The 14073-nt window shown below is 45.7% G+C and overlaps 1 protein-coding gene across 1 annotated transcript in view; it reads right to left on the bottom strand.

Moving 5' to 3' along the window:
* Positions 1-12395, bottom strand: part of LOC142761738 (Na(+)/citrate cotransporter-like) — a 45455-nt gene extending 33060 nt beyond the window's left edge. The window contains exons 1-4 of the mRNA XM_075885741.1: positions 12309-12395; positions 9140-9289; positions 8168-8283; positions 5525-5659 (exon numbers count right to left, since the gene is read on the bottom strand). Of these exons, the coding sequence (XP_075741856.1) occupies positions 5525-5659; positions 8168-8283; positions 9140-9289; positions 12309-12395 (488 nt within the window). The remainder of the gene's footprint in view (positions 1-5524; positions 5660-8167; positions 8284-9139; positions 9290-12308) is intronic.
* Positions 12396-14073: the final 1678 nt, after the last annotated feature.

Raw genomic sequence — 14073 nt, 5'->3', positions numbered from 1 at the left:
TCGTATGTGCGAGAGACGCCCAAGTGGCCCGCCAAAGGAGCGTCATGAAGTTGGTTGAGAATAGTCGCACGAAGATGTGCTGGTATGACGGGGAGCAAGTCATGGCCATATGGATCGAGGTTACGGCGATACAGGATGCCGTCTTTTACCAGGAACATTTGTAGAGATGCGTCGCGAGGCCTTGACTTAAGTTTGTCAATGATGGTTCGCAAGGAAGCATCCAGGCGTTGTTCGGGCCCAAGGTTGAGTAGCTGCGTCACAGACAGAAGGTCTGGAAAGGTGTCAGTATGGGCAGCCTCTTCCACGGGGTAGCGTGATAAACAATCAGCATCTTGGTGTGACCGCCCTGTTTTGTACGTTACGGTGAACGTGTATTCTTGTAATCGTAGGGACCAACGAGCGAGGCGTCCTGTGGGATCCTTGAGTGAGGCCAGCCAGCAGAGTGCGTGATGGTCGGTGACTACCCGGAATGGACGCCCGTATAAGTATGGGCGAAACTTGGCGACTGCCCACACGAGAGCGAGACACTCACGTTCCGTGATTGAATAGTTGCGCTCGGCTGTAGATAGTAGGCGGCTTGCATATGCTATAACACGGTCATGTCCGCGTTTATGTTGCATTAGTATTGCCCCGATGCCATGCCCACTAGCGTCAGTGCGAACCTCGGTTGGAGCTGATGGATCAAAATGGGCTAAAATCGGCGGTGTTGTAAGAAGCGTCCTGAGCTGGGAAAAAGATGAGGTTTGATCAGCGCCCCAGAAAAACGGGGTGTCCTTCTTCAGGAGGTTTGTGAGTGGGCGTGCAATTATGGCGAAGTCCTTAACAAACCGTCTAAAGTAGGAGCACAAGCCCACAAAACTGCGAACGTCCTTTGTTGACTTCGGAACAGGAAAGTCCGTGACGGCGCGAATTTTCTCGGGATCCGGGCGGACTCCTGCGGCATCGACGATGTGGCCAAGTACGGTTATTTGACGACGAGCAAAGTGGCATTTCGACGAGTTCAGTTGAAGTCCGGCTCGACGAAAAACTTCAAGAATCGCCGATAAACGCTTGAGATGGGAGTCGTATGTGGGCGAGAAAACGATAACGTCGTCTAAATAACATAAGCAGGTTGACCATTTAAACCCTTGGAGCAACGAGTCCATCATTCTTTCGAATGTGGCCGGCGCATTACAGAGACCAAAGGGCATAACTTTGAAGTGATAAAGCCTGTCAGGAGTGACGAAGGCGGTCTTCTCACGGTCCATCTCATCCACAGCGATCTGCCAATAGCCAGATCGAAGGTCGATAGTGGAAAAATACTTAGCACCGTAAAGGCAGTCTAAGGCATCGTCAATTCTAGGCAACGGATAAACATCTTTCTTCGTAATTTTGTTGAGATGCCTATAATCTACACAAAAGCGCCATGTTCCATCCTTCTTTCTAATCAGGACGACAGGAGAAGCCCATGGGCTACAAGAGGGTTCGATTATGTCCTTTGCAAGCATCTTTTCGACTTCCTGTTGTATGACAGTGCGCTCGGACGTGGAAACACGGTATGGACGTCGGTGAATGGGACTCGCGTCACCGGTATTGATGCGATGAGTAACAACACTCGTTCGGCTTAAAGCCGTGCTGGCGAAGTCGAAAATGTCACTATAGGACTCCAGGACGTGACGAAGGGCTTCGGCTTGATCAGGAGCGAGGTCTGATGGTACCATGTGGTCAACGTCGACGCCCGATGAACGTGTTAGAGTTGGTTCATTGTCTGAGGTGCAGCAATCATCCACTCTGAAGGGTTCAACCGTATGGTCTTGTAGAGCAGTAATTTCGGCCAGGGAGATACCTTGTGGAAGAATTTGGGCAGTGAGGGCAAAATTGACAATAGGAAGGCATGTGCGGTTTCCAACGATTGTCAAAATGGTGTGCGGAACAGCGACGCCATGCGTAAGCATCACGGCATGAATTGGTGCCACCATGTAATCGCCGTCAGGTACAGGTGGTGTAGAGAAGAGGTCGATATGTTTGACACAGTTAGGCGGAAGGCGTGCGAAATCAATGCAGCAAAAGCGACTTTGGGGTGGGTTGGTCAGATCAGCAAGTAGAGGCATTTCAAGGTCAAGACAGCCGGCTGAACAATCTATACGGGCCGAGTGAGCGATTAGAAAATCCATGCCTAGAATTACTTCATGAGGGCAATTTTCTATAACGGTGAAAAGAACAGCAGTGCTTCTGTCGGCGATAGTCACACGGGCAGAGCACATGCCAATAATCGCGGCAGTTCCCCCGTCGGCGACTCGAACGGCTCGGTTCAATGCGGGTGTGACAACTTTCTTTAGGCGGCGACGAAGAGCAGCACTCATTATGGACACATGCGCGCCGGTATCGATCAATGCGCGCACAGGTACATTGTCTAATGTAACGTTCAACAGATTCCGGGTCGTCGGTAATGTTACACGAGGATTTCTTGCAGAGGTCGTCGTCAATGCAGCTTCACCTCCAGAAGCTGCACTGCCTAGTTTTCCGGTCGGGGGTGCTGCGAATAGGTCGGAGATGCAAAACGGCGTTGTGGGGGCGAACGAGATTGACGGCGAGCAGGGGATGGTGAGCGGGCGTAGCGAGGTCTCGTCAGAGGTGCGGCAGAATCAGAAGATGTGGTCGGCATAGGGGAACAAAAATCAAATGTTGAGGACGACTGGTGGTCAGAAGTGGCTTGGGTAGGAGGCCCATAGCGTGCCGGCGGAGCCCAGTGATTGCGGCAGTGGCGAGCAATATGACCGACACGTCGGCAGTTGAAGCAGATGGGCTTGTCGTCCGGTGTACGCCATTCGGAGAAATTGCGCTGTAGAGAGTAGTTGGACCCAAATCGAGGAGCGGATGGACGACGATAAAAAGTCTCGGCAGAGTAGACTGGTTGAATGGGGTGTAGGCCGACGTTCGATAATTCTTGACGAACGACGGCTTGTATCAGTGAGATCGTGGTCGGTGAAGGATCAGGCGTTGGAAATGGAGTAGCTACTGGTTGGGCTGCCTCGACCTCACGACGAATGATGCGGGTGAGGTTGTCACATCGGGGAACTGGGCGGACAGAGTCATCACAAGAGGAAGTAGCAGCTGTGTTCGGCAGGCGCGTGATGCCGTGGGTGACGCGGCGGGCTTTAGCCTGTTCTAGACGGCGGCACTCTGTCAGGATCGTGTCGATTCTCGTGACATTATTAAAAACCAGCAGGTTGAAGGGATCGTCAGCAATCCCTTTGAGGACATGGTTAACTTTTTCTTCTTCTGACATGCGCTGGTCGACCTTGCTACAAAGCGCCAAGACGTCAAGAATGTATGAGACGTACGATTCAGTAGACGTCTGGGCGCGAGTGGCGAGAGTCTTCTTGGCAGCGAGCTGACGACCAGATGAATCGCCGAAAAGATCACGGATCTTCGATTTGAAAAGATCGCAGCTTGTTATTTCGGCTTCGTTGGTTTCTAACCATGTCCGCGGCGTGCCGTCGAGGTAGAACACAACATTGGCGAGCATGAGCGTGGGATCCCAGCGGTGGGTAGCACTGACTCGCTCGTACCGGTGCAGCCAGGAGTCAACGTCGATGGTGCCGTCAGCGGAGAAAGTTCCAGGATCCCGCAGGGGTGGCAGGGTGACGTAGGTTGTCGACTCGGATCGAGAGACGGGTGGGGATGAGGCACTGGCAGTTGAAGTAGCCGAAGAGTCCCCGGTGTTGCGACCGCTGCGCGTCTCCATCGAGGTACGGGAGTCGTCCACCTCCACCAATAATGTTACGGGTAACTTATTTAAAAAATAAATACGAGGCACTGTGCTCGGCGAACAAGATGGCGACAGTTCATAAACAACCAGCCACCAACGTCGTCTTTCTCTTTCTTCCAGACAGGCTGTGCCGGCTGTTGCGTATCAATATATTCATCATATACAAGTACCACCCTCCAGCAGACAATCCAAGGACTACGTTTCATCTTCTGTAGTACTGACCCGGTGACTGTGTTTATGAACGACAAAGGGAATCCCGCCGCCGTCAGTCGGCTTATCTGATCATAAAAACTAACACGCATGTGGTGTGGGCACGACTTATTCAACGAGGATTCCACGCAAAGTGAAGAAATTCCTTTTTTAACTATTTTAGACTGCGCGGAACCATACGGCAACAGCCCCTTTTTCATTCGAGGATGGTAATACCAACAAAAGTGTTCGCTATCCCACAGTAACTTGAGGTCTAAAAACTGTAGACAAGTCTCTGTGGGTGCCTCAATAGTGAACCTAAGTCCGCGTACATAATCTTTAAAAACACTAAGCACATCCTCCCAATTAGAACGATCAACTTTGTATGAGACCTCTTTGGCACACACACTCATTGAAGTACAAGCATCTTCTTGAAAGCCTATAAAGTGACTGGGGGGGGGGGGCTCTATAGGGCACCCTTTCGTCTAAAAGAATTAAACAATCATCAACATATCTAAAAATCTTTAAACGCCCCCACCTTAAAAAGTATTCCAACGAGAGTGTGTACAACATTTATGCTGTCAGCGCTTTGTTAACAACGAGAGCGTAACAACAACGCCGTGATACGTGTTTTGTAACATGTGGACACGTGGTACATGTGCCCTAGTGCGGGTAGGTGCCACGGTTATGCGGGTATCTGCTACAGGTTACGTAATACGACAACGGGAAGCACAAGCCACGCCATAAGGAGCTTCACCGCTAAAATGGCTGGGCAAGTTCTGAAAATAAACTTGCCACTATGTTTACTAAGAACTCAGTTCTGACTACATAAATTTCACGCTTTTTATACGATCGCTGCAGTACACAATTTTTGTGAACAGAAAAGGTAACTATTGCGCAAATGTTCGCATTTTAAAACTCTTGTGTGAGAAGACAACGTGATATCAAAAAAATTAATCAGATTGTTTCCGAGATGTCTACCTGGGGATTCTATTTGTTAAATTTAGCGATTTATTTGAACTAATAATTAAATTTGTTTTGGCAGTAAACCTTCTGCGACTGCGCAGAGCAGTCTTCAAGAAGATGAGGAGACTCCTGCGGATATTCTTATGAGTGCCAGTGTGTAATCACATTGAATGCTCAAAGCTACATGTAACACCAGAATAACTCTGGCTGTGTTTGACAACTGATACAGAGTGGTCACCAAAGCATCAAAGCACAGACATCGTTTGTGAGCTTGGGTGCTTTCGTGCATTTTCTTAAAAAAATCACGTTTGGGGTAAATTATCATTACACCGCACATTGAAGTAGTGATACAGAGTGACGGTTCTCATCTACCACCCCTTACATGCTATTTACATTAGCTCCGTTACCTTAAAATTAATGAAATGTGCTTCATTTGTGGCCCAATATATTCTGGTCAATCGTGAATGGCTCCAACGAATGGTTTCTAGCTGCCGTGGTATAGGCTGTTCTACGCATCTAATAGAGTATCAGTTGGTGTCAGAATATCAAATATAACATGAATCTTTTGTTAGCTGTCTAATGTTCATTCTATCGCTGCGTGGCTTGTAGCTCACTCACTTGATGTACAGTGCCTGTAGAATCAGATTGGGTGGAGTGCCAATTACCGATCCCGTGCCACCAATGTTCGCGGCATAGGCGACTGACAGAAGCATCACTTTGCGCATCTGGACCACGTGCAACTCATTCTCGGCTCTGTAACAGAAAATACCGATTAAAGTTCGAGAGAAAGACGTAACTTTATTGGAAAGGAAGAAAGTGGAGGTATAGAACGTAGCAAACATAAAGGAGAAGGGCGTTTCAGCACCAGTGATGGCGGGAACGGGGGTGAAATGTTTTTTGTCCATGTCTCTTGGTATATAAGAGATCCCGAGGTCATCATTAAATGCTGTAGTCAAGGCACACGTGAAATGAAGATATGAATGACAAGCAGACGTTGTGTGCAGTAACACCACGAGTTTGAAAACCATCCGCCTTTCTATGCAGAAAGAACTGTCACTCTTAAGGAACCGTCAACAAATAAAGAGAAATGAGATTTAAGGAAGATACCTGGTGTAGCTTTCTCACGTTGAGCTCTAGCCTGAGTACGACGTCGTGCAATAAGGAGATGCTACTTGAACCAGCGTTTCGATGAGAAGTATGTTCTTCACAACTCTCACTTGTCCAAACTTCAGCTCTATCGCTGTGTCAAGCCGAAGCTAGGTGTTTGCGAGTGCGCAGTATTTTTGTTGTACACACCTTCCTGCTCTAGGTCACTCTATTGCTTTGGCCAAAAGACATTACTTAAGTTGATGCCATGATTTTTCGCTCAAGGCTTCTGGGACAGGTGTTTAGGCTACCGCTAACTTCGAGAAATATAGCAAATTCTGAGTGAATTTATTTTTTACAGTGATGTTGCAGTTATACGCGTACTAAACAGTTTGGTGAGAACAAAATCGGATGCTTACTGAAGTGCCTCCTCCACAACGGGAACAGAAGCCGGCTGGCCTGGAGACTTCACGGGACAAACAACTGTTACTGAGTGTAACGAAAGAAGGAGAAAGGCACGGATATAAACTCAAAATGTTGATAAATAGTGTCGATAATAATCAAACGGTGACGCAGTGCACTTGAGCGCAAAAGGGCCGACCAGCAAAGCACATTTTTCTGGCGTAGTTAGCGATGATTCCTATGACGGCGTAGTTATACATAGAGTTATTCAGGCACCTCATTGTGCTGCAGGGAAAGCACTCAACTTTTGCCGGAAGTTACCTACATTTTAATGTGCAGGGTAGTGCGAGAATGAACTCTTTTTCTTGACGTACACAGGCGACAAAGTTTGGTAAAATTAGCTGCTGGAGCATTTGAAGCGGGCTATCAAACTAATTTTTCTGTAGTTGACAAATATATAGGCTGAAGAACAAAGATTTGACATCCTAACGACGTTGTCGAGTTATGAGAATCTGAAGATGGCAAACAAGATAAACTATACACATGTAAAACTGTTTCGAGAAAATGACTGGTCGTGTAGAAACTTTGGATATCAATATTTTTTTTGCATTACAGCCTGAAATTAGGTATATCTTGAAAATTGTCATAGGTGAGTTGTAGCCAAGCAATGATGTTAATTTTAATAATCTAACCAAACTAAAAAGGCACAAGGGAACAAGGTCACAATATTAGCACACGTCTCACTGACAAACGAGTAGTTGTGTCGGTTTTCTTCACGCAAAAAAAATCTAGACTATGTTGCACCAAACGCAAAGTATTTTACGTGTACATGGAAGAGTATATGGACAACAGATTTTGACAGAAGTTCTCTTTTAAAAAACTTTGCCAGGCGTTTCTAGAGTTAATATAGTAATTTTATGGCTGTTAGGTATCTGAAGAGATTTTTCAGTAATATTTAGCATTGTATCCTCTATAAAAAGCAGGACAAAATTATCCTTTTTTATGATATAGAGTCACAAAGAACTGTTTGCGTTCTAACTGTAGCTTTGTTCATGCAACCAGAACGTAGTTTAGTATCAAAGAAGCTTCCCTTTTATGCAGCTTAGCATCGTCGTAAAAATAAGTAAAGAAGTGGGTTATAATTTGAAGAAGAGCTCAACCTGAATTAGCACATTCCTCTGATTTAAAGCTGCCATTTAAGTCACGAGAGATACATTGCTGAAGGCTTGCTGTGTAGTCCCTTTGTCCGATCACTAATCAAGAGAAAAAAAACTGCGTTCGCTCTCGCCATGCTCGCCAGGAAATCGATAAAGTTAACATTATCTATGTCCTACGAGGTCATGAGGTTTCCTACTAATCAAGCATGTGTGCAATCACATGCACACATACTAGCAACGAATGTTTGCAGTCATGTATATCAGGTCGCTCAACATTATCGTTCATTTCCCTGATGCCATGAGAGAAAACATTGAAATATATGATTGAGAATCAGTTACCTTCGGCCTCTTTGGTCAGGGCCTGTACCTGATCTAATATAGCCACGACAATGGGAACCATAATGGAGGCAGACGCTGTGTTCGGGATCCACATTGACAAGAACATCGCGACCAGCATGAAACAAAATAGGAGCCTGGGAAAGACGTTCAATGTTTGTGACAAACATTCGTTATAATTTGAATGTAGATGAAAAAATGAACAGATTTTATTCAATGTTAAGCAACGAAACTAACAATGGTCTGTTGTTTAAAAAAATTGACGGTTGCCCCTGCCTACCTGTGGTTGCTGGTGCCGACGGTCAGAAGTGTCCCGATTGCCAAGCGCCGATGCAAGTTGCTCACTTCCACAGCAGCTGCCACCACCAGCGATCCAAACATGACGAAGCCTATGTTCTGAAACCACATAATGGGTGCCAGAGAAGCGGAAAATTGAAGATGGCGTTGTAAAGCCTTTGCATTTACGCATGTCGGCTTATTGTTGGTAACTAATAAATCTTACAGGTCACGGAATCAAATGCCGGCTGCGACGGCTACATTTCCGATGGAGGCGGAAATGTTGTAGTTCCGTGTACTCAGATTTGGGTGCATGCTAAAGAACCCCAGGCGGTCGAAATTTCCGGAGCCCTCCACTACGGCGTCTCTCATATTCATATAGTGGTTTTGGGACGTTAAATCCCACATATCAATCAATCAATCAATCAATCAACTAATGCATCTTAACCTAGTAAGTTAATTCATACAGAACGAATACTAAATTTAGTAAATCGGGTACATAATAGTGCAAAGTAGAAAAATACAGATCAAGAAAAAGTAGGAGGAAGCAGAATGCTCGGGCGCTAATTTTCCATTTACTAAACTAAGCAAAGTAGTACTGAATGAATTAAAATGTGTACCCTAGAAGTTTCGACACGTTAAAATGTGGGTTTTACTCAAAATGCAGACATGATTTTCGGAGCTAAAATCACATCATCGTGTTTCTCATCACAATGCCGGTGTTGAACTAGAGTTGGGTTAGGTGGTAATGCATCAATGGTACATTTGGCGTATGATGCTTATCTGTGGATACCGATGGCCGATATAAATTTATCTTAGCACATTGACTCGGGTCTTCGTTTCTTTTAGCTTCATTTGCTGACCTTTAAGGGCCCGGAGTGCGCTCCATAACAGAAGCATGCAAGGGTATTTTACACAACCATCTCTGACACAGTGTTACATAAGAACTGACTGCAAGCGCAACCCCTTCACTTACATTAAAATACATCTTCGTAGTTTCGGCAGTGGTGAGCACACCGAAGAGTGGGAATAGCACGAGAGGCATGAGCGCCGTCACCGGAAGCGGAATGGGTTCCGCCGTCCAGTGGAAGGCCATCCAGAGCATCGCATACGCACTTAGGCCGGCCTGTGAAGGACAGCGATTGGATGTGAACACGCACAATGACTGCCTCGTACCTGCACTGAACAGAAAACTGTGCTTCGAACCCGTTATGAATATCTTTATACATTATGTTACAACATGGCCAAAATGTTTTATGTTCAGAGTGCTTCATATACAGGTTCTTTTGGTTTCAGGAAAGTCATCTCGCCGGATACATGATCGAACAGGATACTTGCGTCACATCAGGCGCACGCGTGCCTTATGGGTGTTGTCCCACGATACAGCTTAACGAACACACTACAGACCATTATTCAATAAAAGAATCCACATGCTAAATCACTTCTGCCTGTAACGCTTCATATTATGTGTAAACCCATGTGACAAATAAACGTTTTATCAATTCACCGTTGTATCAATTCACTGGTGCGCTATACATAAACGTTATCACACTCCGTATTGTTAAGTTTGTGCTAAGGTACCTTTACAGATGTTTAGTTCTACAGTGATCAATAACAGTTTCTGGAAGGCTTCGTTTGTGGTTCCACATTTCAACTTCTATTTTCGTGATCATGATTTTATAGAGTAGATACACGAGCCAAACAATAAGAACGCCATAGCACGCAAAATACCCTCGTACATGCTACGATCAGGCTCTAGTAACATAAAAAGTACTCGCGAGTAGTGTCAGGCTTACCTTATTCTGCATGTAAAACGGCAGAGGTAGCAGCAGCAATGGCACGGCTACCACGTACATAAGCTGCCACGAGCGGAGGAGTGTCCCTACGAGACTGGAATCACTCATGGCCAGTCTTTAGAATGTAGCAGAATGTCAACCTGGGTTGAAATTCGTGCTTTTTTGGCACACTTTGGCGAGGTTTCCAGACTTCAATTGTATCTAACACCAACCAACACACTAAGAATAACCATCGCGATATACACACTAGCTATTAGTCATTAAGCATGCTAAAGCTTCAGCAGGCCAGGGAATCCGGAATAGTCCTGACTGTCGGCTCCAAATGTTCTGAACCAGTATATAGCATGCTCCATCTCTTCCATTCACTCAAGAAAGCGTTTCCAAACAAAAAAATATCGCTGGTTAACGTGCTTTGCAAGAGCGGTTGATAAGCATGGTATGGTTGGCAAAAGAGACTGCTCAATCGGTTTAGGTTGTACAAAGTGATTTATTGACTTTGAGACGCATTTGAATGCTTGTGAAGTTTCGTAAATCTTAACGTTTCCACAGGGAGCTCATGATTGTTTTATCAATGTTCGTGACGATATGTCATCATGGTTAGGCACGTATTATCTGTTCAATGCGTAACGGCCTGCATGTCATTTAATATGCCATGCCGCTAGTGCGACTGTTGCTAGATGAGGCAACATACGAAATCAGGCGCTATAGATAATCACATCGTTCCTAGCGTTTTCTTGGAGATTCCCTGGTAAACAAAAAGAGAGGCTGGTCTTACCTCTATATGCGGAGTTTTCCGATAAAGGTGAGCGAGGGGGACGGGGGATGAACGTATAGGGAACTCCTTCAGGTACCCATTGAAGGAATGCGGCAAAATCACAGAAGAATCTGCGTGAGGTGATGCGTTGCGAGCCTTGCGCGCTTGCGCGTGCGCGTGGGAGCCTGCCACATTGTCTTCTTCGCCGGTGAACATTAATAATTACAGAGGGCAACAGTGACGCAGATCACTGACGCATATGAGATAATTATGATAAGCCAGGGCTTTTTAAATGCGAAGCATTTTTAGCGAACTTCGGCGACTTTGCGCGTATCTATCTATCTATCTATCTATCTATCTATCTATCTATCTATCTATCTATCTATCTATCTATCTATCTATCTATCTATCTATCTATCTATCTATCTATCTATCTATCTATCTATCTATCTATCTATCTATCTATCTATATAGCCACCTACGACTTTTAGCTCTCCTGGCCGTTTCGATAATGGCATCGATACCAAGTTTTGTATGGCATGACATGACTGTAGGAAAAACGTATTTGACTAGTCATAACATGAAAATCATGACATGGATGTCATGGTTGTCATAATATACATTTCGAGAATCTAAAAGAATGGAATTCTAAAAAGAGGTAACTTCAGTTGATTTATGTATATTTTTTTCCTCTTTTTTGTATGTTTATATGTTTTCTTTTCAAGGTTCTTTTTTTTTCAATTTAACACCTTTTTATTATTACCTATATTACCTAATTATTCCAACCCTCTCTTTCAAGAAGTGAATTATTTAAAAAGCAAGGCACGATCCCATTCATGGCCTATCCCCCTAGGTTGGTTGCGCCAAGGTGTTGAGGAACCAACCAACCAACCAACCAACCTTAAGCTCCTGCAGTGGTTGCATTCACATGGCATGTTGCGAAACTGGTATGGTATGACATTATTGCATGGTGAACATAAGCGACAGACTCTAACATGAAAATCATGGCATGCGTGTCATGTAACAAAATGACTACATGCCAAGCTCATGATGCGCTCGCGGGCGTTTCGCTAGTGTCACATATACCGAATTTTTTATTACGGTACGTGAAGAGATGGCGATGGTATGTGACTGGTGCAATTATGATAATCATGAGATGCGTGTTTTTTCACAAGACTACATGGCACGCTCATGATGCTCTGGTGGCAGTTTCGCTAACTTCACTTATACCACATTTGGTATTACGGGACGTGAATGGATGACGAAGGTATGCTACTGGTGCAAATATGATGAACATCAGATGCGTGTCATGTAACAACATTACATGCTACGCCCATGATGCGCTCGTGGTTTTTATGCACTGCCGTACGGATGGTCGTTGTTCGTACGTCTTATTCATATTTGATGCCCTAGGGGGGCTGCGTCAAATGTATGGGGAGAGGTGTAATTAAATAAAAGAAAAAAACTAAAATGAAAGGAAAAGGTGGGCACAAAAACTGCTGTCCTGAAGAGCGTCCGGTGAGTTAACATTATGGCTGTCGAATCTAAGACGGAATAGGGTGCCTATGACTGGAGCCTTGAGATAGTTCAGTTACCCGAGCAGCGACCACCATAGCTCCTTGGCGGTCGTCCCGGCGTTGCAGCCGGGCTGCGCCCATGCCTGGATTGAAGTCGGGAGCCATTCTAGTGGGATTGTGGCAATGGCCCGTTACCTGGTTGCAGAGCCAACCCAAACACGTCAATATAAAAGTTTAGGAACTATTGCAAACTAATAGAGTAGAGCGTACCTGACACAACTCATCTGGGACTGTCCACTGTACTCTATTTGTTCGGAATACTTCCTAAACCCCAACATTGATGTGACCGGAAGACTTTTTGTTTGACATCATTTCATGCTTCCATTGTTAAGAATAATATTTTGTGGAGCCACTGTAGATACATATATACCACTGCGCTATATTCCGAGGTTACGACCGCTACATTTCTAATTGTCACCACCACTCCTACCAACGCCCTCGCTGAAATACTTTCATTCCTACACACAAAATGGTCGCATTATGGAAATGTCGTTATGTACCACTAATTTAAAATGTTGTTTAACCAGAAGAAACGTAGATGTTTAGTATTGATGTTTAATATTCGGGGGATGAAATTCATGACCTTTGCTCCTGTCGGATTGTGGTTAGAATTCGTTGCGCGGCAGTTAGCTTTTTGTTTGTGCCGTCAGCTTGCGGAAGCAGGTCAGCCATTGGCAGGCAGCATTGCTTTAATGGTACTCAGTCAGAGAATGTCCAACAGGATTTGCCGTGACCACGCAGACAGTAGGGTGCCAGCATGGTTCGCCACGTAGTTCGGCAGCGCCAGAGACGGTCGAGCGTTTCTAGTTACTGTTAACTCAGAAAAATGAAACCAACCACCACGTGGGTAACAAAAGGGTAGGATTATCAACGTCATTGTGACGGCTCTCTTATTGCCTCGCGGCGCTGGCAGCCGCCGCATCAATGGGCCTCTTCCGAGGCCCAGTTCACCGTGGCGAGTCCAATCGTCGGTTCGGGTAATGGACCGTGTACTGTTTGTGCGCCTGCAAAATTGGTGGCGCTCATTGCGATATCACAGGAATTGCCGTGAACCTTTCGTTCCGGTCCGGTGAGGTAGCCATCGGAAGCGGGCGGGCTCGCGACAGGTCGGCGCCTGGGGTGCCTATTGTTGAATCGGCATGTCTTCGACTGCTTCCACGTTTATCCTGACAAATTAGCTCGTAAGTATAACCACGTGTGGTCAGCTAGCGGTTCCTCTGACAGCGCACATGGGACAGGCGCTTTGTTGCCCCGTCGTCAACAAGTTAACGTGTTACAGAGAAGCGGTCCTATGGCCAGAAACACCAGTACGTGTAGCGCTGTCTTGATGATTGTGCGCCGCTGAGCTGGCCTTTGTCTCTATGACATTTGCTAGTTGTGTTTTATTTACAGTTTAGTTGTGTTATTTGGGGAGGGGGCATGAACCCGCATGTGCCCGATGGTGGCGTCCTCGTGGCGGGGTTTTTGATCGACCAAGTACTGTCCTAACAGAGGACAAGCAGGCGACGATTCGCCGAGAGTTGTGTAAGGGCGGAGCATCGAGGGAATAAGAAGAAGCCCTGAAGTGGTGCCAAGTGTTCTGAGCCAGGCTTGTGGTGTTAGGCACTATCGGCTCTGTCGAATCCCGTAGGGTCACCCTACAGAAGACGGCTCATTTCCAAAGTGTTTTTTTCTTGTAGCGTTGATGTCCGTACTTATGTAACTTTTGTACAGTCTGTAAATACAAGCTTTCTCAGCGTCATTCGATCGTGAAGATACTGCAGGCTAAACGGACAGTGTCACT

Source organism: Rhipicephalus microplus, chromosome 2 (assembly GCF_043290135.1).
Source record: "Rhipicephalus microplus isolate Deutch F79 chromosome 2, USDA_Rmic, whole genome shotgun sequence".
Classification (NCBI taxonomy): domain Eukaryota; kingdom Metazoa; phylum Arthropoda; class Arachnida; order Ixodida; family Ixodidae; genus Rhipicephalus; species Rhipicephalus microplus.
This window is presented reverse-complemented; position numbering and strand designations above follow the sequence as displayed.